Genomic DNA, 24,391 nt, shown 5'->3' with positions numbered 1-24,391 from the left:
AGGATTTATTTGTGACCATTCCATGTTTGTTTAGCTCCTATGGAAGCACCGGATGGACAGACTTTGCCACGTAAGCGATGCAGGTGAAACCCCCTAAAAAGGAAGGAAAGGAAACCCATCTTTAAAGTTAAAACCTTGCACTTAAAGCATGTAAATACCTGAAATGAGAATGTAAAGGGCTCATGTGATGAAGTGATGACAGGCTGCAGTGAATCATTGTTGCGTCTTTCAAAGTGTGTGTGTGTGTGTGTGTGTGGGGAATGTACACTTGGACTCGAGGATGCACTGATGACCTGTGTGACCACTGTGATCTCACAAAATGCATTTTTGGCCATAACTCAAGAAATCCTACGCTAATTATGACATTTCACACACATTTCTGATGGTATAACATTATGAAGTGAGTCCAGGTTTGCGTTGTCCTCCACGGACATGGAGCAGAGGGACTACGACTCCAGGACGGCCCTGCATCCATCTATAAAAACAAAAGCTTGACTGATACGTCGGTCAGGCCGATAAATGGGCTGTTGTCTCGGCACAGAAAAATCATTATCGGCAGTGACGTCTGTTAATGAGGCGGACCAATATATCTGTCAGGCCGATAAATCCAAGTGTGAGTCTGTACCACCTCTTCTGAAGGTGTGACCACATAGGGAGGGTTGAAGGGAAAGACGTCCACTTTTCCACTTAAGCGGGGCAGGAGACACTCTGCCTAAAGAATAAAAAGGAAGGAAAGGAAAACCACCTATACAATTCAGAAACTTGCACATTTAAAGCATGAATACCTGACGTGAATATAAAAGTCTCCCCAGTGATGTGTTGACAGGCTGCAGTGAAACATTGTTACAGGGAGCTGTCTTTGCTGTGCACTGTGCTGCTGCAGGACTCACATCAGTGCAACTGAGAGAGAAATGCATGGTTCTATTTAAGATTTTTCTTCCTATGCATTTACAATAAGTAAGCTGTATTGGCTGGGCATGGAAATTGTCTTTTCTTTAAACTCAGTTATAGAGCTGAAGGTCCAACCACTGATGCCAGAAAAGCTGACAGCACTCCTGAGCCACTGCCCTTCTCCAGACAAAAACAAACGTAATCACGGGGGCGGTCCCTGATATTCCCAGGTGGGATGAACGCACCATTTCTCCAGGGCGTCAACCAATAGGAAAGAGTCCTCCGCCGGCTCGTAAACTTGTCGTTAGTCTCCTCTTCCTTTAACTGTCTATACAGTAAACTGGTGTGGGATAACTTGCAGACATGTTCTCTTCAGTTACCAGACTCGCTATCCACCTGCGCGTGCTCCTGGCTCACCATTTAGTAAGTGACCTAACGAGTTGTGTGTTGTTGGTAACGTTAGACTTTTACACGGTGTTGCTGTTTAAACGCTTGAGTCAGATTTACCGCTAGAAGTGCCGCTAACACGCTGCGTAAAAGCTGTAAATTAAAGCTATGTAGCTAGCCAGAATGTGTTAGCCAGCACACTCACATCCACTTCCTTGTATAAAACCTACGTCACGATGACGTACCTTCACCCCTTCATGTATGTTGATTACACATCAGTCTCCTCAAACAAAACAAAATACTTTTATAAAGGCAGCCTGTACAAATGAATAGTTTGAATATACTAACTTTTATTGAAGACCATTTATATTAATTTATATTGTTAATATGTATTATTTTCTTATATTTGTTATAGTTTAATTTTAGATATGTAATGTTTAACTATCAGACACAGAGGGATTTTAATAGTGTTCAACCTGCCTTGTTGGTGTAAAACAAAACAAACACATCAGTTTCCTCTGCTGTTGAAAAAAAGATGGCTTCATTAATATAAGTTACACGTATTTGGCTACATGGTGAAATAAAGACTAAAACCAGCAGTGGAGGAAATATTCAGATCCTTTACTTAGCAGAACTATAATACCATACTGTAGAAATACTCTGTTACAGATAAAGGTCCTGCATTGGAAATGTTACCTGAATAAAAGTATGTACAATCAGGAAAATGTATTTGACGTATTCAAAGTACTAAATGCAAAAAAATGTGAATTCATTGAATCAGTCAAACTGATAAAAGAAGCAGGAACCATAAAAAAAAAATTCACTCAAACCATTTACTCTATGACTTTATATAATTATTCAGATTGTGGAGTAAAAGAAACGAAACCAGCGTAAAGAAACTCAAATACAAGAGCCATGCATTGAAATATGTTAGTTAGTTGAAAGTACACAAATATTTTCAGCAACGTGTACTTAAAGTATCAAAACTAAAAGTACTGATTATGCAGAAGAATGGCCCACATCAGTTATTTTATAATATATTATTAGATTACAATAACTAATAGTAACTATAATAGTCTATGCATAATCTAAACATGTTATTTGACTGCTTTTTAAGATGTTTTATATACTGCTAAATGTACAGGAAGTATCTAAAGTAAAAGTAGTCATGCAGGCAGAAAGAATGTGTATGTTTATTGCACCATATTATATTTATAAGAGCTTTATGTGTAAAGTACTTTTCTAAGCAGAGTAACCAATCCACAGTATCGCAGCACACCAGCCTTCTTTCACTCCTGGTTGCAGCCCTAATATTAATATGTATCACACATGTCATTTGTTAGGCACTTTGTCTTTGTGTCAGCTGGATTTATTCCTCCTTAAGAAAAATAAATTTACTGAACCAGAATAATCCAATAAACTCTCTTTTTCTCCCTAGATGAGTGCAGAGTATTGTATGTCATGAGTTTTTTAAATAAAAAAGTAAGTAATAGTGGTAGTATATATTATGTACTCCACACTGTGCATGCCATAAAAGTGGACTTAAAACATATTTTTCGTCAACCCTAGTTTCTACTTTTCTCTAAGTTCCTTTTTCTCCTTCCAGACTTTGAAAATGACAGCACCACAGAAGGATGGAACCCTCAACCTCCAGTCTTCATGAGAGTTTAACCGTCACCTTAGCTTGTTTCAATCCTTCAATCTCAGATTATTGAGTCAGTAATTTATCTCAGTGAGCTATTCCTAATTAATCAATTAAGTAATCAAGAAATTAACCAATCAATTAATACATTAATCAATCAATTAACAGATCAATTAGCAGATACATCAATCAACCAATTAATCAATCAGTTTTATTTGTCACATGAAATCAATTAGTCTACAAGGACAAAGTGTGAACAACCAATAATAGAATGGAAACTTGAAATGTCAGCTTCAGGAGTAGCTCACTGAGATCAGCTCCTGACTCAACAATCTGAGGTTGAAGGATCAAATCCCACATTTGTCTTGACAGTTTTTCAACCTCGCTCCTCTGAAATGTGAACGATAAATACAACTTCCAACCAGTGCAGAGTATCAGATCAGATAGCTCAGTGTGATGGAACACTGTTTAGAGGACACACAGGTCATGGGTTCAATCACCCTGACTGACCAGGGTTTGTATCCTGCATTTCACAGAAAATTTCTTTCTTTCCTAAACCCAAAAGTTCGTCTTAACTGCGTACTGTAATTGCTGGAGGTGGCGGCTGAGGTGGTGGCAGAGTCGAATAAGCATCAGCCCTTCACCCAGGAGACCCGGGTTCACGTCCAGCGTGCCCCAGCAGGACGTGTGCAAGGTAATAGGGGGTGGTGCCCACCAGCAACCCCAATGCCGCCCCTTCGGGGCGGCATTGGGGTTTAGACAGCTGGAGAAATCCTGGTAGCAGTCAGGGAGTAGCAAAGTACTCCGACTGCCACCAGGGTTTCCCCAACTGTCTTAAAAGGTGCGCACAACCCCGACGGGGTTGTGCGCACCTAACCTTTTGCCGACTGCAACAATGAATTTTTCTCTAAGTGTCATAAAGACAACACAGGAATTTCACCCAGGAGACCGGGGTTCATGTCCCACCTGTCACAGTTAAGTACTTTCCTAATCCCAACTGTCCTCGTCATCTTTATGGAGACTCAGACAGTTGAGTTTTGGAAAGTACTTTTCCATGACACGTGGGACAAGAACCCCAGACTCCTGTGTGAAGGACCTTGTATTCCTGGGTGTTGAACCTCATCATAAGGTGTGCTCCTCACAAGTATTGAACTCACAACTATTGTGTTCTTTTAACCAGCATTCCATCACACTGAGCTATCTGATCTGATATTCTATACTGGTTGGAAGTTGTATTTATAGTTCACATATCAGGAGAGAAGTTGAAAAACTGTCAAGCCAAACATGGGATTTGATCCTTGAACTTGAGATTGTTGAGTCAGTAGATTATCACAGCGAGCTATTCCTGAAGTTGATAGTTCAGGTTTTCGTTCTATTATTTGTTGTTCACACTTTATATTATAAACCTTTAAATAAATTGTTTGTCAGGAGAATTGAACCCATGACCTGCATGTCCTCAAACCAGCATTCCATCACACTGAGCTATCTGATCTATTGAACTATACTACTGTTTCTACTAAAGTATTTGACTTTTCCCCTCCAGTTTTAGATTTTGAAAATAGACAACACCTTGGAGGGATTGAATTCTCAACCTCCAATCTTCTTGAGACTTTACCTTCACCTTATCTTGCTGAGCTATACTACGGCCTTTTTAATCATTTTTTTTCGACATACAAAACTATGGCTTTTTTTTTGACATACTATGGCTTTTTATCACTCAGTTTCCTCATTAGGGCAACATACGACACCCATGGCGAAAGAACGTTTCTAAAAAAAAAAACGTCAAAAACTATTACTTTGACAGTCCTTCCAGAAAAATGCAGAGTTTTTTTGTGATTGTTGCGGGCAAAAATCCTTGATTATGCGGCACGTTTTCTTAAAAAATGTGATGGACTATGCGGGATATTTATGCAATTTTATGCGATGACATTGCGGGAACTTGTAAAAACTGCGGTTTCATCATGGCTTCATCGCGGGGTTTGCAGCTTTTCGATGATGTTCACGTCGCGTAATTACATCACTTCATAACGATCCCATGGCAACGGGAAAATGGCTGCTCTTGTAAACGCAACATTTTTCAACTTTCTGCTAAGATAGATGTGACTTTTTTGCAACCAAAATGCGGGGATTATGAAATCATGCAAGCCCCGCATATTTAGTGCGGAAATCGGCAATTTATGGTTATGGTTCAATTTGTGCGGTGAAAGTGCGGCGTATTTGAAAAAATGCGGCCCCCACATAAATATGCAGACTTTGGCTGATTATGCATTGAATTATGCGATCGCATAATCGCGTTTTTCTGGAGGGACTGCTTTGACTTTCTATGACTTTTTTGACATGGCATTTATTCTTTAATTTACTCCACATGAAAACCTGCATTTATTTATTTAACCAAGTAGGCCATCCTGTATTATAAATAGGCCTACATGTCTGGCATTAGTAGCAAACTGCTTGAAATCAGTTGGAAATTCAGCAAGAAATTAGTGTGGATAAACCTCCCCAGATCTATGTGGGCAGTAGGCTCCGGTGCAGTGTCAGCTCTGTATTTGTAAGTTTAAAAAAACTTTCCCATTTCTAGCCAATAAAAATGGGCTTACTTGTTTAAAATGTATGGGAGAAAAAAATCTATCCATGCGTTTCTCCTTCACTTGCCCTGATGTGAATCCTGTAACAATAATTCACTGCAGCCTATCATCACATGAGACCTTTACGTTCTCATTTCAGGTATTCACATGCTTTAAGTGCAAGGATTTTAATTTTAGAGATGGGTTTCCTTTCCTTCCTTTTTAGGTGGAGTTTCTCCTGCACTGCTTAAGTGGAAAAGTCTGTCCATCCGGGTCTTCCATAGAGGCTAAACAAACATCGAACTGTCAAAAATAAATCTTCTGAAGGGATAACAGAAACACAAAATGGCTCCTTGCATTCACCCAGGCAGGTTTAATAATGAGATAACAGTTTCAGCTACACAGATTCAAAGATGTATAATCATACCAACAAGGCCTACTCCATCCATAATGTCACCGTGGTAAAGTTGATTTTGTAGTGGACATTGGATATTCCACATTAGAAAAATCTATTGTGCAGCTTGACCTTATGACCTACCCATGTCAAAACACTTCTGAGGCCTGTACTACGAATCAAGATCAACATGTCCTGGATTTCTTTCAGTTACCCGGCTTCACTAACCCTAACAACAGCGGCCCCGCTTAACCTCACGACGCTGGTTAACAACTAGTTCAATCAACCCAGGGTTTCCCAATCCATCGGAGCGCGTGTTCACATAAAAGAGGCGCTGTTTGCACAGCACGACCAATCGCAAACATCTACCAGAGACACAATTAGGGAATAAGAAATCTGTAAAAAGAAAAACATTTTTTTTTTAATTTTTTTTTTTATAACTAATCTGTGTCATTGACTGGAAAGCATATTTTACATAAGAGCAAATTATAATTCTACATAAATATGAAGAACACAGACACGGTTTTACACCAGTTGATGTCTAATCTCCAACATAACCTACTCCCGACCAGGTTAGGTGTTCAGCATAAGTTACCGCGGCGATTGAACCCGGTAACAAGTGATCCACTGTCGTGATACAGAAAACCCTGGGTTGAACCTGAAGTTATAGTCTTGCTTCGTAGTAGGCTACAGGCCTCTGGTGAACTCAGCTAACTGCCCTACACATAACACAAAGCTTCTTTTTTCAAAAAAATCCACCGTTTGATTTTATAAACCATTTATATTACCACTGTTACTTGAGATTTAATGTTATTAAAATGAACATATTCTGACAACAAGCTGCCTCTTTGTGTAACAGACTCAGAAAAATAAATCATTTTGATTCATTCAGTCAACTAAATGTATGTAACAAAACGTAGGTTCTCTGTCAGAAGAGGCCTTGTGCCATATGAAGGATATCTTTTTGTGTTAATCATAGTTTGTTTTTTTATTTAAAGGTCTATATATATAAATAATTAAGCTATATTATATATTTAAAACATTTATTAACATGATAATAATTCTATAAAATCAAAAGGTGGGTTGTTGTTTTTTTTAAAGCAGCTTTGTGTTATGTGTAGGACAGTTAGCTAAGTTCACCAGAAGTGTATTGACATCGATAGGTCATAAGGTCAAGCTGCAAAATAGATTTTTCTAACATGTCAAATATCCAACGTCCAATATAAAACCAACTTTACCACGGTCGTAATGTCCCATTTTTTAGCCTATTCCTAAAGCTGCTATTCCCCTCTCTATTTATTTCCACTTGTTATATTCAAATCAAGGGGCGTGGCTATCTAACAGGTGGCGTTGATTACCTCCGGCAGTAGGAAAAGTAGAACAAAATCAAAACAAAACGCCATGACCCTTCTCACAATAATCTGTCATTTTCGCATCATTCGGGTAAATGTGACCGCTGGGTCGTTTGTTTGTGTATTTGCCCCAAACAACCAAAGCAGCAGGCTGTACAACGTTATTAAATAACGTGGACGCGACGACACGTGTTTGTTTGTTTGTTTGTGTGGCCGTTCAGCCTCACCTTACAACTCACAAGAAACTACACTTTCGTTCTGTTGTTTTCATCCAGTCTCTTTCCTTCTTCCTCACGCCATCCATCCATACGTCTTCATGGAGCGGGTTCCTAAAGAGCCGCGATCAGCGACAATATCCGCTCAAGTTGTTGACAGACGGGCGTCGCGGCTGCGCCTTCGAGATGATCAGGACAGGAAGGGGTCTCTGGGCTTCTTAGTAGCAAGACAACTGTAAAAAAAAAATACTTCACTGTAGCCTAAACAAGGCATCATATTTTATATAGGCTACTGATCATATGTAAAAGCTAAATCTGTAAAGTAGCCTACTCATGTAGGCCTACAAAATGTCCCTCTGAAATGTAGTGGATAAGTAGGCTATCCATAAAAAGTAGCATAAATACTTAACCCCCGTATTGTCTTCACGTCAACCATGCACTTGTTTTCCTCCGGTTCGGTTTATAAAGCATAAAGTAGCCTCTGAATGATTACCCAATTGTATGCTATATCTTTTTAGCCAACTTCATAAGTTGTTACCACTAGTTTTACACTTCTTTACGGAATTGATGGTGAATAAACATCATTTACATGAAATTATCGGTAAAAAAAAAAAAAGTGAACAGAAATTAGAGAGAGAGAGAGAGAGAGGCCTACATGTCTGGCATTAGTAGCAAAGCAAACTGCTTGAAATTAGTGTGGATAAACCTCCCCAGATCTATGTGGGCAGTAGGCTCCGGTGCAGTGTTAGCTCTGTATTTGTAAGTTTAAAAATCTTTCCCATATATATAATAGATGAACACAGATTTTCACCCAGGTAGACCATAAAAGTAGTGAGCAAAAAAAAAAAAAAAAAAAAAAAAAAGTAGTGTGCATCAAATTAGTGGATGGAACCATCCATGTTATTTTTGGGAAATTTGGTTGAAAAGAAAGCCATATTTCTGATGTAGAAACTTTGATAACGGGTCAAATTTGACCCGTGGACAACATGAGGGTTAATTAAAGCGCATAGCTCAAGTAGCCTACTTAAAAGTAGCTACAGAAAAGGCCGTTGAGTGTAAAAAAATAAGGTTGAAACATGTAGGCTAGGCTATGAATGGTAATCCTGTTGAAAACTAAAAACAAGGAGAGTGTTGAATCCTAATGGCATATTTAAATTTTACATCATGGACGAGTTGTTACTATACTATTTTATTTTTCTTTATTTAGCCTATTGGCGACTAAATCGTCTCCCAGTTTTTTCTCTCCATTGAAGAAGCAGCAACATTCTCTGCTGTTTTTAAAGGAGTAAAGGATCTTACGGCACCCGGTATTCCCAGGTAGTCTCTCATCCAAGTAGACCTATACTGACCAGACCCGACCCTGGTCTGAGATCCAGCGTGTTAGGGTGCTATGGCCTTAAGCTGAAATAAAATAGACTAATTAGCACTTTAAAGATGTCCATCATGAATCTGTGTGCATTTATAGAAACATTCTGCTACCACATGAACATGCTGCTCACTAAGTAGGCCTAATGCATCGGTGCTAATACATTCTATAATATAGCATAGTGTAACTGGGACAGAGAGGCCGAACTGTGCGTTATTTTGGACTCAACTAATGTTCTGAAAGACTCTGTCCTTGAATGGGAGACCGCCTGGGAAGACAGTGTGCTGCAAGCTTAGTCACTTCTCTTTACAAACTGCAGAGGACGCTGCTGCTTCTTCACTGGAGACAGAGCTCTGAAAACCAAAGCAAAAACTGTCAAAGTGTCAAAGCAGAAGAGTATAGAGGATGGAAATTTACTTGATACATAAAATAGACCAGTTGTCTTGCCAGGAATAGAAACTGCCATTGACACCCAGGTGGGGGACTATGATAAATCATGTAGTTAAAAAAAAAAAAAAAACATAAAAGGAAAATGCATAAGAACTATTTGGACAGTAATCAAATGGCTGGAACACTCCATTATGGCAGAGTTTAAGACTGATAAAAGCAGACACAAGGTGACACTCACGAATCATATTCGTATCGCGATTCAAGCTCTATCGATTCACAGAATTCCAAAAATCGATTCATTTTTTTTTTGTAATGGCGTGTATACTATTGTCCTGAAATTAGGGGGTTAGAGCTTAATGTTTAGCTCACCATTCCCATGAATGGCGCTGCATCAAATTCACACTGACGCAGTGTAGAAGTATTTTGGAAACACCACAAACTTGAGAACTCACATGGTCCGCCATCACCCAGAGATTAACATTAAAGACGTGGACGAACAAAAACCTAAAGTACAGGATAGGAACAGAACGGGCCAGTCAACCAATCAATGCTCTAAACTCTGAACGAAAAGCTCTTTTTATTTAACAGTTTTATTTTATACTTGAATTAAATGTATTTGAAAGCTGGCCAAAGCTAGCCACTTTGCAGTTTTTAGTTGCAAAAGTTTTTATTTTTGTATGAAGACATATAAAGTAATATCAAACTACATTTAATTTGCTGTTTCTTTTCTTTTAAATTGTATGTCTACTGCAATCACATGGGAAAAGTAACTACATTTACATACTGTGAATTGTTTTTTTTGTTTGTTTTTTTAAAATCAAGAATCGTTTTTGAATCGAATCGTGACATTTTCTGAATCGTGCACCCCTCGTTTTTTTCCCCCTAGAAAGTCTGGGGAATTGAGGCAGAACAATATTGTACCATGTGGAACAAACTATTTAATGTAATTACACAAGTTTGGCACAAAGCTGGCTCACAAATTACAAAGAATATTACAGAATAAATACCATGCTGTATTCTTAATAATATGTAGATTTGACAAGCTTTGATTGTACCACTATCCCGGTGTACACAGTGAAGCTTATTGAAGTGTTGAGATCTACGAGTATAAACAAGACAAAAGATGAGGCTCAAAAAGGAGTGGATGTTTTGTAAATGATTCTGCTGTGGTTCTTATACTGAGTCCATCTCTGTTTAACAGTCCCTCGTCTGAGTCTCACTTTAGTGAGACCACATGGTTACTGCTATAACTTCATTTCGTAAAAAACTGGTTCAGTCAAACATTTACACAATATATATATATATATATATATATATAAAAAAACTGGTACTGGAACCACAAACAATTCCCTAAAGCACAGGAAGGTCCTCCTGTCGCTGACAGTCAGACATCTGGCTCATATGTGGAGTAAGTGGCTTGTTCCTCAGGTCGGTAACGCGTCTCCCTGGAGAGGAGGGAAAGGGAAGTTAGTGGGATGGATCCCAATCAATAACCTGCCAATGACCGAAAAATGAGTCTAATCTTTAATTACATGTTCATATCCATGCAAGTAGCAGTGCAGTTCATGAATATTCTACAAAGTGTTAGTTTCCCCTGGGTGCAACAGTGGGTGATAAATTGTTAATTGGTGTAGTTAATAATGACCCCTATATACTGTAAATATCACATTCAGAGGAAACTATAGAAAAGACATTTTTGGAGGATTGTTACTGTTGGATGTGTTTTGACTCAGACTAGCTTTATTAATTGATGGGATGTGATGCAAAAACTAACTATGGTCTGAGTGTGTGGCTATGTGACCAAAAAGACAGATATACAGTCACTAAGTTGCTGTGTGTGATAAAAAGTAAAATAATTCAAAATATCTCCAATATTACAGATGGTTTTAGCAGCTCTGTGACCAGAGACCTGTTCACAGATTTGAAGACATGTTAGCTGATTGTAAGAATCAGAATAAGCTTTATTGCCAAGTACGTTTACACACACAAGGAATTTGTCCTGGTGCTGTAGGTGCTTGTCACATTAAAGCAACACGCACAGACACACCGAGTCGCCATAGACGGCGCCAAAACAACACTCTCTTAACTCTCGCAGGGACAATACAGCATGACATGAGGAGAGGAGAGGGAAAAAAAAGCAACTCTCAGACTATCCTCATAAAGATAAGAACAGTGTGGGAACAGGAAAAAAAAACACCTCAGCACATAAGCACACAAGGGAGTATATTAAATGAATCACTACTGCCTGTAAATCAGCCGATTACCAGTTTTAAGCATCCCCTGTAGGCATGACTGTTTAACATATATGTTATGGCTAGGTACAGTGCAGTAGCCTACCTGTGTAGAGCAGCTTCTCCTCTCTGCTCAGTCCTCCTTCTTGTTGTCTATGAGCTCCTGCGTCTGCTGGGCCAGCCTCCTCCTCTCATCCTGCTGCTTCTTCAGGGCCTGCTCTGCTTTCTTACTCTGGTAGATCTTCGCCCCGGCAAACGCCATACACAGCAGCAGTGTCTTCAGGGCCAGGATGTACAGAAGCATGGGGACATTGTCCAAAGCCTGAGGATAGACAGTTTATGTTTGAAGAGGGCTTTGCATGTTTTCTGCCTCCAGCCAACTACAGACCAATGTACATTTCTTCAGACTGAAGCTGCTCTGATTTCATAACCATCTTCCTTTTAATTATTGTTTTTCTTCCAGACATAACTTTACCACTGACTACAGGGCACAACTTTTTCTCCAAGCTAGAATAGACAAAGTTGACTTTTTGTGACTACTCAATAGGAAATTAAAGAAGGGAAAATCCAATTAAATTTTATTTATAGTATCAAATCATAACAAGAGTTATCTCAAGACACTTTACAGATAGAGTAGGTCTACACCACACTCTATAATTTACAAAGACCCAACAATTCCAGTAATCCCCCCCAAGAGCAAGCATTTAGTGTAAAAGAAAAGCTCTGGAACATTCAGGGATCCTGAAGATGATTCTCCCCCTTCCCCTCTTATCCAACATAGGCCTCAGCTGTTCAAGTGGGAGGTGGGAGTTAATTTAGTCACATAGAGGGGAGGCGGTGTGTGAAACAGAGAAGCAGCTGCAAACCATGTGCATTCTGGGCTTAATTGTAGTTCCAACAAGACAGCCTACACAGTTTTCGTTGCTCAGACTTTTAAACACTGCATGCTAAGTTTCAAGACAACTTCCAAATCCCTAGAACACTCCACCATACATAGCCTACAATCCATCAAGTGGCATTTAGGCCTATTTCACCTGTTATTCTCAACTTTCATAGGTCGCATGTGTCGTTTAGCCACAAAGAAAATAACGGCTACTCACACTTCAGAGACAAATGTAGGAACAAAGAGGCAGCATGCCAGGCATACACACCTTTTAACCTCAACTTGTATTTATTAGCTAGCTAAATGTGAAGTTTGTGACAGTTGTGACGCATAACGCAAGACGAGACATGTAAAGTCACTCAGCTGTAGCAACGTTACCTCATACCCTCATAGTTTAAAAAACAACAACACTTTCTTAATGGCAGCGATAGAGACAGTGCTGTTTACTATACGTGACATTCACGCCGCCTCAAAACGGACTGACATGATCGCCAGTTACATTATTAGCCACCGCAGGTTGACATCGGGTTGCCCTTCTTCAAAAGTTAAATATGTCTCAACACCGTCGCAGCCTAAGCGCACTAGCTAAAGATCACTCGGTCCGGCGAATGGCCACAGGGTTGTGCGGTGGTGGGAGTACCACTTAAATGGCCCATTTGTGTGATATCCTGCTGGGTTCTGTAACCCTCAATGTTATGTAGCACAAGCATACTTGATATTTCACAATGATTGTTTTCCGTCAGATCGTTTCGACATTTCCGACCGCATTTGAAGGCAGCTTCATTTTACGGAGAAAAAGAGATGGAGCGGCGTTGCTATGTGCTGCTGGAGCATGTAGCAGAAAAAGTCAGCTGTTACACAAACTCCTGGGCAGTAACCGCTGTAGTCTATGGCACAGCACCCAATTCAAACTGAATGGAAAGACTTGCGTTTTCGCCGGACCGCCTGAGGACTACTTAACGTGACAGAGACAACCTAACATTTAGCCCGTCATAAAATAACCTACGAAACAGCTACTACAATAATAACAAAACATTCATAAAATATCTATAAACGAATAAATTGGAGTCTATTTACCTTCCAATTGATCATTTTGGTGTCTGTGGTGTTGAAGTTTCTTGTTCACTGCGACAGCCAGAGAAGTATGTATGCTCCTCTGAAGAAGGCGGGGCTTGTAGAGTGACGTGCACAGGCCAATCGAAATGCAGTCTACGTTAGACGTAGGCTGCGCTGCATTCAAGAAACGCGTGGACTCAATTATTTCCTGTGGTGTTGATCAACAATTGTGGCGTTATTATAAAAACACTTGGAGTAAAAAAATATGAATGATGAGGTGAACATTTAAAAAAAAAAAAAAAAAAAAAATTGTAGTATGCTTTTCGACTATTCCATTGAACTTGAATGCATTAGGCCGTGCGTTACGTTCATAGACTGGTAATATTAATATTACGTTTGAGACAGAAGGTTCTAGTGTGAGCTAGGGTAGTCTATGAGACAGTCTCACTACGTTGTGTATGTATGCATCTGCACATGGGGAAAACAGAATCAGGATAGGCATGTCGACATCACGGACAGAGACATAAACAGCCCACAGCAGTTATCAGAAGTTCTGCTCTTTATTAAACTATTTTTAATCGTATAATAGAAATTGTTATTTTTAACAAAAGTATGACAATACATTGTCTCTTTCACTAAGATGTTAAATAAAATAAAATAAAACCCCTCAGCTTCTAAGGCATTTCTCCTGTATAAAAGTACAAGTGTGTTTGACACCGGAATGTAGCTTACAGTATTTTTCACATAATAAAAGTCAACATCATTTAACAAAAAAGCCTTTTTGGAGAGCTTGGAGCTATGGGTCCCTGGCCAAAATGTGTTGTATTCGCATATTCAGATCCAGTTATAGTATTATTATTATTAGTCATTATACACAGCTAAGGAAAACAAATCTTAGAAACAAAGACCTCTGCACAAAACATTCACAATTCACACATGGCCGAATAGACGCGACCAACGTTTTATGCACCGCGCATTATGAAGTCGTTTTGTGCGGCTGTTTTCATCAAATCCAATAAATTGTTAACGTTACTCGCTAAATCGTTTTTACAAACAATATAAAACATGCTAACTCTTGACGTTGCGAAATTGCTGTTTTTATTTGTGTTTTATCCAATGGCATTAGACTGCATCAGACACAAAATAGTCTCAATGAAATATCTATCCCGCTTATTTATTATATACTAATTTCAACACTTATAAACATTCGTAGTCACGGTGGCCGAGAGGTTAAGGCGTTGGACTCGAAATCCAATGGGGTTTCCCCGCACAGGTTCGAATCCTGTTCGTGACGATGTTTTTTTTCATTTTACAAAAAAAAAATACTATTTCTTTGGCTGACAGCATAGCAACAATATATGTTTTGTAATGTAATGTAGGTTTCAAAACCCGAATGTGGTTTTACAGACACGGATTTAGAATTGCTATAAGAACAGTAAATGGACTGCCAAACACATCCTAACGATCTCCTAACGCTTCCTAACAAGTCCTAACATATTCGAACGAGGTCCCAACACAGATCCGAACATTGCTAACACATGGCCAATCAGTTCCTAAGAAACGATGTTGCGACGCATCCAATCAATAATTGCTGCCTCGATGCACGGTTGTCTGATTGGTGAGTGGCCCTAGCTGAAGAGTTAGCCTATGCTTTGCGTGACCTATGGATTAACTTTCTGACTAAAATAAATTGTGAAATGAATTACCGTTACCAATCAACATATTTGATAGGGTAGGCTATACTGTTCATTTGGTAGCTGCCTGGCAAATACATGTACAAACAAAGAGATAGGACATAGTGCAACCAATCCAAACCTAACTGAAATAATTCCCTCTATATATTTGTATATATATAGAGGGAAAGTCATTTGTATTTTTCACATAATGAAACAGACCTGAACATATGACATTCCATCACAACACTCTGATGCGTGCCAGCTGTGAGCGAATAATATGAACTGGGTTACTTTGAGCAGGCAGTGTAAATAAGGGCCAAGGCTACAGTGAACTGCTTTGCCTCAAGAGCCCACCAAACCTCAAAAGGAAAACAGCAGTTTTAGTAAATGACCGATAACTATGGGTTATGAACATCATGAAGGACATTAGTCATAACAACATAAGCATTTAGGATTAGCTAGGTTACCTTAAAATGTATTTTATTACAGTTACTTTATTACAGTTGTAATGATCACAGATCCCACATTTCCACAGTTTAGGTTGTATCAGAAAATAAATACACGTAATAAATGGAAACTGGAGAGTGCATAACGCTAAAAAGGGAATGACTGAACACTTGTTTTTCTGTTTTCAAATTAAATTACATTTTAACCATATCTAACAATTTGAGGTGTAAAAGTTTAGTACACACATTACAGAGGCCTTAAATGTTGTTGTTTAATAAAAATAAGATTGTCATTGTGGCCTGTGGGACAAAATAAAATATAGATGTATTCTCTTCCACCCACACACCGTGTGCATACTGCCCAGATAACATTCACTTTCCAAATATTGACTTACAAAAATAAATACACAATGAAAAAATATGTCAACGCTCAATGTCAGCTGTCACTTTAAGTGGAATTTCATTTTTCACAATATGAAATGTGTCAAGTCCAAAATGAACCCTGTTCCCACTGGGCTTTCATGCAACGCTAATGCTTTAATGAGCCTCACTCACATGAAGTCATAGTGGGCTTAGACCAGGGCTTAATCATTTGTGGCAGAAAAGGTAAGTGTTAGTTTGGAATTGGGAAAATCATTGGCCCAGGTAGTGTGCTCCAGCTCAAGGTTCAGTGAATGAAAAATAAAAGATCATGCAGTGTGTCTCCAGCTACATACGGTTTATACAATGTCAAAGGTTCACATGCTGTCAGCTCAAAAATGCATGTTGAGAGTGAAGAAATAAAGTACAGCTTGATCCGTCATATACAGGGAGCACACACTAATCTGTTGGCTCACTAATCCTTTTAATTTAAGTACCTGAAAATCTATTTCTTTACCTATCCACATATTGTAACCATCTTTCCAAACTGTATTCATCCTTCCACCGGTCTGTTCTTCAGTATATCCATTTTTGAGTCCACCCAACTGTCTCTCCACCTCAATCTGTTTATCCGGAGTCACATATCAATCTTACCACATACTGATCCATTAATCTATACTAATCTACAGTGTTCTTTTATTGTAAATAAAACCTATGAAAATACCTACAATGTATTGTCTGTGGAGCCAAAGCCTGATATATTGCATTTCTCTTTACCATAGAACTCCATTGTTGTCCAACAACTATTAAAAACACATTAACTAGCCACATTGTTGCATGGGTGACATGTTCCTTCATTACCATGAACACACACACACCGTAGTTTGTTTTGATTTAATCATGGACCTGCTGCCAGAAATACTCACAAGAGCACCAAATGTGGATTCATCCACAGCTAAAAAAAAAAAAAAAAAAAATAGTACCCATATATGCACAATCTTCTCCTGTTTGAGTAACATCTGCTTCACAACTGCGGCGTCCAGCTGTTTTACGAAATCACTAAGCCATTTTTTGAAAATGAAACTATATATTTTTGACAAGTTTTGAAAAATGAACATCTTCATAGGAACCAATGGCCACAGACTGGGCTGAAAAGTAAAAAAAAAAAAAAAATACAGACATACTAATTGTTGGTTTTGGCTTTTCATGGGATTTGTTGACAATAAGAAAAATATACCAGCCTTATCCTTTAAGACACAAAAGTGGGATAATCAAAGCCAAGAGCACAAAGATTGCATTTGTGCCATCACGAGAACAATCTTCTTTTTTTACCATTTGCAGACGCATCCTAAAATCTTGAATCTTGGCAATCCATCTTTAACATGCTTGCGTAAGTCTGTTTTCAAATTGTACTTTGGCTGTTAGTTATTATGACATCCAGGACTCAGTAATGTAGATGTTGGCCAGTAACTAGAGGTAGGGTGTTGCTGTAAAAATCTTCCTCTGGTCATTTTATGACCCTGTGCTACAGTTCCCTGCTAACTTGCTTACCAGTAACCAATAGTATTCTCCCAGGAAACAGTAACAGTGAAGGAGAGCGGTCCCTGCAGCGTTACATCACTCTCTGTCTTCATGCTCAGGTTGTGTCCCTCCTCTGACACACTGGAACGTTAAGGGAGGTGAAGCCTCTGTGTTGTAGCATGTCCTCCTTCGCTCATAAGCGTGAGAGTGGATGTGCTCAGTAGCGCCCCCTGTGGTTCGTTCTGGACATGGTGAGCGGCAGAGACACAGAGGAGAGAGAAGAGACCTCCCAGTAGAGAGAACGAGACAGGAAGAGCTGGTAGAGGATCACCATGGCGATGGACTGGCAGAGGATAACACCGATAGTCACTACCTACAGAGAGGGAAGACAAGGTAGAGAGTGAGCGACAGCATGGGGACTTTTTGGCCCATTGGGGGCAGAGAAACAAGTTGAAAATACAATATCCTAAACTACTTATTTACAGCCCCAGAAATACATTAACTTAACCCTAAAATGTCTCCAACTGGTGCTATAATGCAAGAATTATTTAGCTAAAGTCAGACAAAAAGACCAAAACTGCAGCCATTTAACTAGAAAACAACTGGCTAATATTGCATCAACCTGTTAGAAAAATTTGATGGATGTTAACTTCAGTAACTTCTGTGTTTTTTTTCTGCACTAAAAGATTATACAATAATAACATATTTCAGTTTTGGGTATGAGGTCACTGTCCTCACCAAAAGATTTAGACTTCCAATATGGTACCTGAAAACTCCAGCTCAGGCTAACTGATCAGTCTCACACATTTGCCTTGCTAAAATGTGGTTTGTTTGCATGTTCAAACCTTCTCCCTCTGGTGCTTGTTGAAGACAGCTGACATGACGAAGAGGACGGGATGACAGAGGAACCACAGGAAGCATCCCTGCAGAGAACACGAGGAAGACCACCTGAAGGACTGTCGGTTATTATTTGTGTGTCTGGAGGATACATTAGTGTGTATTCTACCTTGGCGAAGCAGAGGTAGAAGTCCCTCTTCAGGGTGCTCCGCTCGGTGGAGATGATCTGGTAGAGGACAGAGGCCAGCAGGAGGGCCAGGCCCACTCTCAGAGCCATGAGGAGGAGACCTGCCAGACTCAGCGGGGTGTGGTAGCTGTGGTGTTGACTCTCGGATTCTGAATACTGCTCCCACAGCAGCAACGCCCCCTGGAAATGACACAATTTCACTTTGAACTAGGGATGCACCGAATCCAGATTTAAGATTCTGCTGAAACCGAATACCGAAACCTACTCCCATCCTCAGTCCATTAACACAGTAAACACATTAATGAAGTAAACAACGTTACACAACTCGTATTCTTTCGGATGTTTCATATGCAAATGTTTTAACAGCGGTGATGTTGTGTATTGTTTAGGGTCCTCGCAACCACGAGACAAATCAGCATTGCAAATTGAACATGTAGCTGGACTCGAATCGCCTTCTTTTGACTGAAAGTACTGCCAAACTACACTTTTTCTGCTCACGAGTTCCATTTTCACTTCCTCACAGCCTACTGCATTGAACGGTCCACCTACGTAAACACCATCCCGTAATCAACGGCGGCGTCATTACGTAGCTTAACCAGCATAGCGCTCGTAGTGCAAGCGTAGGGTTCGGTGGAAAAAAAATCCCTTCAAAAAGTCAAATTTGATTCGGCCGAATCAAATTGCCGAATCTTGGATTCGGTGCATTCCTGCTTTAAACTAAAACTCAACCTGAAATACTTCCAGTGTAACCCTACGTACCTGTATAACGACTCCGCCAACAGCAACAGCCGTGGACGCCGGAGACTGTTCCCACTGCAGAGGTCTGGACTGAGGCTTCCTGCCTCGGCTCAGAGTCCAGCCCGCACACAGACTCAGTAACATGTACAGCATGGACACCTGGGACACCATATCCCAGACTGCACAGGGAATAGGAAATAAGAAAGAAGAGGGCAAACAACATAATTCATTTCTTGTCTGTTTACAAATGAATCTGAAATAATCAGAGAGTCTTATTCTTATAAGTAAATCAAGCTTCATAAGCATTGATCAATGTAGGACATATTTAAGAACGAGGAACATACACTCTGCCAGGTTGCCCATCAGAGGAATACCAGTACCATCTCTGGAATACCTGCAGAACACAAGGAGAGGGAACAGGAAACACCAGATCAAAGCACAGGATGATTCACAAGATAGATAAAACAATGTGTTTTGCTTCACAAAAGTCAGACTTTCTCAATGTGTTGCTTTTTCTTGTGAAATGCTGGAGAGTTTTTCCTCTTTGGAACTAAAAACTATTACATTGAAAAAAAATCTGAGAAGGAAACACTACTCGTTGGTTCAACTTCTCAAAGGATATGTCATCTGCCAGATTCTACCTGGCGAAGTGGATGTAGTTGCAGAGAGCGGAGAAGCCCTGTAAGGCCAGCACGGTGGTCAGCACTTTGAGGACAGTGTGCATGGGACCTCCTTTCCTCAGAGCCTGGTGCAGAGGCTGGATGTAGATACAGCAGGCTATGAAGTAGGCCAGCAGGAGGAGGAAGTAAAAACTGTGGAGACCTGGGAGAGCGAGGGAGAGAACAAAAACGAGTCAAGAGGAAACATTTTGTCCCACATGAATTATGCAGATTTCTCAGAACCAATTCCTACATCTTTTAAAGACTGAGTATCAACGATTTGACATAGCATGTGGCAAACCATTATGCACTTTCTACCCTTTAAATATTGAACACAAACATCTTTTTAATAGCACCACTCGAGCATAAAGCAGTGGATATGGATAAAACTATTAAGACAGAAAATAAGTTGATAAAACCCTAAATTCAAGCATATTTGTCAAAGAAAAGGTAAGGACTTGGGATTCCCTACTTTCCTATCTATTAATATTTGAATACAAAACACAAAATGTCCTGATATCTGACAGCCTATATCCGCTGTAGTGATGGCCACTGTTATGTAGCGATTTGTATTTTGTCGTGTGTGTTGTGTGTGTGTGTGCCTCCCCTCTCTTCTCCAGGTTGATTGCTGGTGATTGCTGAGTGAGCACACCTGTGTTCACAGGCAGCAGGTTGTGCTTACCAGAACATGTGTTGGTAGGTTTAACTCCTTTTTCCTAAAAAGGAGGGTGTTTATCTTGTGCTTTGTTTGTCATTTACTAACACTGTTGTTCTTGTCTCATTGTAGATCGGCCTCTGCCTGACCGTGACGAGCTCGCTTTTCTTTCGGTTTTCAACGGCTGTAGAGCATTGCTACACATTTTCTGTTTGTATTAATAATAGGGCTGTCAAACGATTAATTTTTTTTGATCGTGATTAATCGCTGAAGTTCTATACTTAATCGCGATTAATCGCATGTTTTATCACATGATTAAAATTCTATTATTTTGCATTTCAGAACTGTTTTTAAGTACATATTAACAATGGAAAGCAATTCTTACCAGTGTATCTTGACTGGGAATCAAATGAATGCAAAGAAAGTGACTTTATGAACTTCATTTTAAGATTTGTATTTATTATTTATTTACTTCAAACAAAAGAAAAATGTGTGAATCTAGTCACACATTTGAATCTAGAGTCAATATAGCGTGCAGTAACTCCTAAATAATTTTGATTACTCACTGACGTCCAGTGATCACCTTGCATCACTTTGCAGCAGTTCCAGTTGGGCTGCTTTCTCCGTGTCGTACAGGCTGTGTATGCGTGAAACTACTGTCCCCCTCGACGGCAATGTATAAGACGGGTCAGAACGTGCCAACCTTAGTACTTCTTTAAGACCCGAGTCTTACACGATGCTGACAGGTCTGTAGTTAGTTGCCACCCATTTTGCAAGAGCGGTAGTGATTTCTTTTAGAAATTTTTTGCATCAACAGGTCGGCGAGTAGCATTCTCCAAAATAGTGCTTTGCCTGAGCCTGCTAGCATCGACCTGAGTCATAGTAGGAAAAGCACAGGTGTATTCAAAACCATTAATGATGGCTGCATTCCACTAATACCCCGTTTACACGAAGGGAAGACGCAGATATTTTCCTGTGGTTTGGCCTCTCATTTACACGAAAACCGTGTAAAAAAAAAAAAAAGATTATTTCTAAAAACTCCGGCCAAAGTGGAGATTTTGGAAAACTTTGTTTGCATGTAAACTGAGACAAACAGAAAGAGGAAGTGATTCGTTGCTGTTGTTGCTATTTTCGGGATTGTGATTGGCTAACATGGGCTTGAGCTTCTCGTTACAATGCCACCTACAGGTGTGACATGCTCTTAACGACATTGATAGCATATATACACGGGTACATGTAAACGAATACTTTTCTGAAAACATAGAGGTTCTAAATGTCCGTTTATGAAAATAGCCAGCCACGTGTAAATGTAGTCTTAGGAGAGGTCCTGGTATTGTGCATGCTGACTCACTGAAACAGCTTACTGGGACACTTGATGGAAATGAGCCATCGTTAAGGTTATCAATTTCAGCTGTGCTTTTCCTACTATGACAAGTCAAAATGTCAAGGTCAATAGCAATCTTGTCCTGTTTTCCTGTCAAGGCAGTGGACTTCATTATGGATAATGATATTGCTGGGGGAAAAGTGTATCCTACAACTGAGATTGTAGATATTCCCATATCCGAGTTCAACTCCTGACCGTGACAAGCTCGCTTTTCAACGGCTGTAGAGCGTTGCTGCACATTTTCTGTTTATTATTAATAAATTGTACTGATACTTTTGTAACAAGCGCCTCCCATCCTTCCTTCAGTTATTTTTTTACATCAACGGTTACACTCTGTTTATAGGGTCGTAACAGGACCATTCAGGATGTCTTACCTGCCTCCTCTGCGCTGAAGTGCTCCAGAGGATTTCCAGCCGAGTCGGCGTTAAACAACAAGATGGTAAAACGGAGATCAGCGTGGGAAGGAATCACTGCATTTTCCTGGAGAGACAGACAGGAAACGGAGGGAAGAAAAAACTTAGAATGACAAATTACTGCTCTGAGTACTAATAGAACCACTGAAATAGGATACAAATTGTTTGTTTGTTCTAAATGCTAATATCAATTCATGCTTCACCATCAGGGGCTTTCATCAGCTGCTTGGCTACCAGCTGACTAAAAACATCCACTCACATTCATACAGGTGTAAACAGCAGCCAATTATAACCTGAAACACCTCCTCCCTTCATACTAAGCTTTGCTATTGGTCAGATTTAATGTCCGTGTATGTTTAAGAAGGGGTTAGTTTCATAGCAATCTATGTTACCTGACATGTGTATCTGTCAGCATATAGGGCCTGCCAGGTCGTAGGAGAGGACTGACGAGGGATCGTCTGGTTGTGTTCTTGGTCACTGAGAGAAACTGAAGCAGGAGGGCAAAGAAGACAATGAGGTCACGTGACAATGTGGAAGAATAAACAGGAGAAAATCAATACAGCTACAGCTGCATCACATCCATCATATCAGAGATCAGCTCTCTGTATTAGTAAACGCTACCGGGGATGTGAGCTTTAGCGAGCCTCTCGGAGCAGTTTAGGTTGTCAAGGCTTGAGTCCATATCCTTATACAGCAGCAATCTGGACTCCTTCTCTGTAGCCAGAGCAGAATTGTCCAGCCTGATCACCAACATACCATTATCACCTACAGAAACAGGACAAGGTTCAGAGAAATGTATTCATTCATTCATTAGATTTCATAAAAATGACTGTTTAATCTCTCACATCCACTATGCATTTTACAGCAGACAGTTATTCAATTTACAGATGACGTAACACAGCACTCTGACTCTTCTGGCCATTTTACAAACCATGACATAGTGTTTTAGATTTTAAATCATTGCAAATACAATATTTTGGGGTTTTAGTCTGAAAAACAAGTCATTTGAAGACGAAATTATGCATTTTTCATTTTGTTTTTCTGTTCAAGTTTCTATTCAAAACAATGTATTGCCAAACATATTTTCAATTAAATGAGCACAAACCAGAGGAATAGGAGAGCATGTAGCTTTCAGGAGGCCCTGGACACACTTGTTTTTCAGAATCATCTTCTGATGCTAGTGGGATTATGTCACAGGTCTGGCTTCAAGCATATTAGTGCAGTTAGTTCAGGACAAGTTGAGACGAGAGAAGCAAAATCAGCCAGAGGCTCCACACGTTTTTTTTTTTTTACCAGACAATCCTGCAGTAAGTATCCACCGTGCTGAAAGGGAGCCAGAACCAGCTCAATAAGGTCTGTAGCTGACCTCTGATCTCACTCTTAGTGGGTGTGGGGGGCAGGAGAAAGTTTCTTAGAAGACATTTGGAGCATTTTGTAGTGGTTAAGAAGGCTGGTTTGTAACTTGTAGGTCTATAGGTTCAATCTCAAAAAGTGTCCTGCACCAAGTTACTAAAACACTCACTAATAAAGTCACATTAAATTATAAAATGCTTCTTTTTTTAAAATCAGAAATTCTGATATACTGCAGAAAAAAAGGATCTCTGATATTAACCGCCACAAAGAAAGAAACAGGATTGGCACAGTGAGGTTATTAAGTGATGATGACACTCCCCATCGGTGAGCCAGTGGCAAATAAAGAAAAGCAAAAAAAAAAAAAAAAAAACATAAGTAATATGAATCAACACATCGTCATCACGCCATGTTAAAAATGATTACTGAACCGTGTTACAGCTGAAACTGAAATGACACGGTGGCATCATTACATCAGTATCGTTAACGTTACCTTGGTACATAAATTTAGTGATGAACTGGCCATTCTGCTGTCTCGCTGCTTCGCTGTTAAAAAGTCCCGTTACGCTTTTCCCAGAGGCCTCCGAACTGAGCAGCACTATAGCCACAAACGTGGCTAATGAATACGACATTTTCACTTATGCAGTTCAACGTTATCGACAAATAAACGTTAGCTAACGAATTCAATGAGCCACGAAGCCAGAAGTGAACGAGCTTAGCTGCGTCAAGTTATTCAAAGTTAGCCAGGATGAGACCAGAAGTTAGCTGCTTCTGCACTCAAATAAAAGCTCTAA

General features: G+C 39.7%; 2 protein-coding genes, 1 long non-coding RNA gene and 1 other non-coding gene across 5 annotated transcripts; 2 read left to right on the top strand and 2 right to left on the bottom strand.

Annotated features, from left to right (window-relative positions):
- The first annotated feature begins 709 nt into the window (after positions 1-709).
- Positions 710-3,446, top strand: LOC118494462. Its single transcript, XR_004896599.1, has 2 exons — positions 710-1,314; positions 2,717-3,446. It is a non-coding gene; the product is annotated as an uncharacterized LOC118494462 (long non-coding RNA).
- A 6,673-nt stretch (positions 3,447-10,119) lies between these two features.
- On the bottom strand, positions 10,120-13,532 carry LOC116044733 (small integral membrane protein 11A-like). Of its 2 annotated transcripts, none has more exons than XM_031292171.2 (3): positions 13,393-13,532; positions 11,539-11,754; positions 10,120-10,646 (listed from the first exon to the last, which is right to left on the bottom strand). In XM_031292171.2, the coding sequence occupies exons 1-2, from the start codon at positions 13,405-13,407 to the stop codon at positions 11,566-11,568; spliced, it is 204 nt and encodes a 67-aa protein (XP_031148031.1). In that variant the 5' UTR covers positions 13,408-13,532; the 3' UTR covers positions 10,120-10,646; positions 11,539-11,565. The 2 variants fall into 2 exon arrangements, with proteins under 2 accessions (XP_031148031.1, XP_031148030.1); XM_031292170.2 differs by lacking the exon at positions 13,393-13,532 and adding an exon at positions 12,781-12,906.
- Positions 13,533-14,583: 1,051 nt separating this feature from the next.
- trnas-cga lies at positions 14,584-14,665 on the top strand. Its single transcript has one exon. It is a non-coding gene; the product is annotated as a tRNA-Ser (tRNA).
- An 845-nt stretch (positions 14,666-15,510) lies between these two features.
- gpr180 (G protein-coupled receptor 180) lies at positions 15,511-24,380 on the bottom strand. The gene is made up of 10 exons (XM_031292153.2): positions 24,091-24,380; positions 22,869-23,012; positions 22,640-22,734; positions 22,209-22,314; positions 19,778-19,958; positions 19,481-19,530; positions 19,158-19,315; positions 18,381-18,578; positions 18,220-18,297; positions 15,511-17,747 (listed from the first exon to the last, which is right to left on the bottom strand). Exons 1-10 carry the CDS (start codon positions 24,227-24,229, stop codon positions 17,592-17,594), a joined length of 1,305 nt encoding a protein of 434 aa, XP_031148013.1. The 5' UTR covers positions 24,230-24,380; the 3' UTR covers positions 15,511-17,591.
- Positions 24,381-24,391: the final 11 nt, after the last annotated feature.

The sequence above is a fragment of the Sander lucioperca genome, chromosome 24, assembly GCF_008315115.2.
Source record: "Sander lucioperca isolate FBNREF2018 chromosome 24, SLUC_FBN_1.2, whole genome shotgun sequence".
NCBI lineage: Eukaryota > Metazoa > Chordata > Actinopteri > Perciformes > Percidae > Sander > Sander lucioperca.
The sequence above is the reverse complement of the archived record's forward strand: the minus strand, read 5'-3'. Positions and strand labels throughout refer to the sequence as shown.

Coding starts and splice junctions, on each gene's coding strand:
- LOC116044733 (XM_031292170.2), bottom strand. CDS start 12,801: ATGTCAGTCCGTTTTGAGGCG. Junction 11,755..12,780: donor TGTCAGTCCGTTTTGAGGCG/GCGTGAATGTCA, acceptor GTCTATCCTCAG/GCTTTGGACAATGTCCCCAT.
- gpr180 (XM_031292153.2), bottom strand. CDS start 24,229: ATGTCGTATTCATTAGCCACGTTTGTGGCTATAGTGCTGCTCAGTTCG. Junction 19,316..19,480: donor GATGGGCAACCTGGCAGAGT/GTATGTTCCTCG, acceptor TTCCCTGTGCAG/TCTGGGATATGGTGTCCCAG. Junction 17,748..18,219: donor ACAAGCACCAGAGGGAGAAG/GTTTGAACATGC, acceptor CCCTCTCTGTAG/GTAGTGACTATCGGTGTTAT.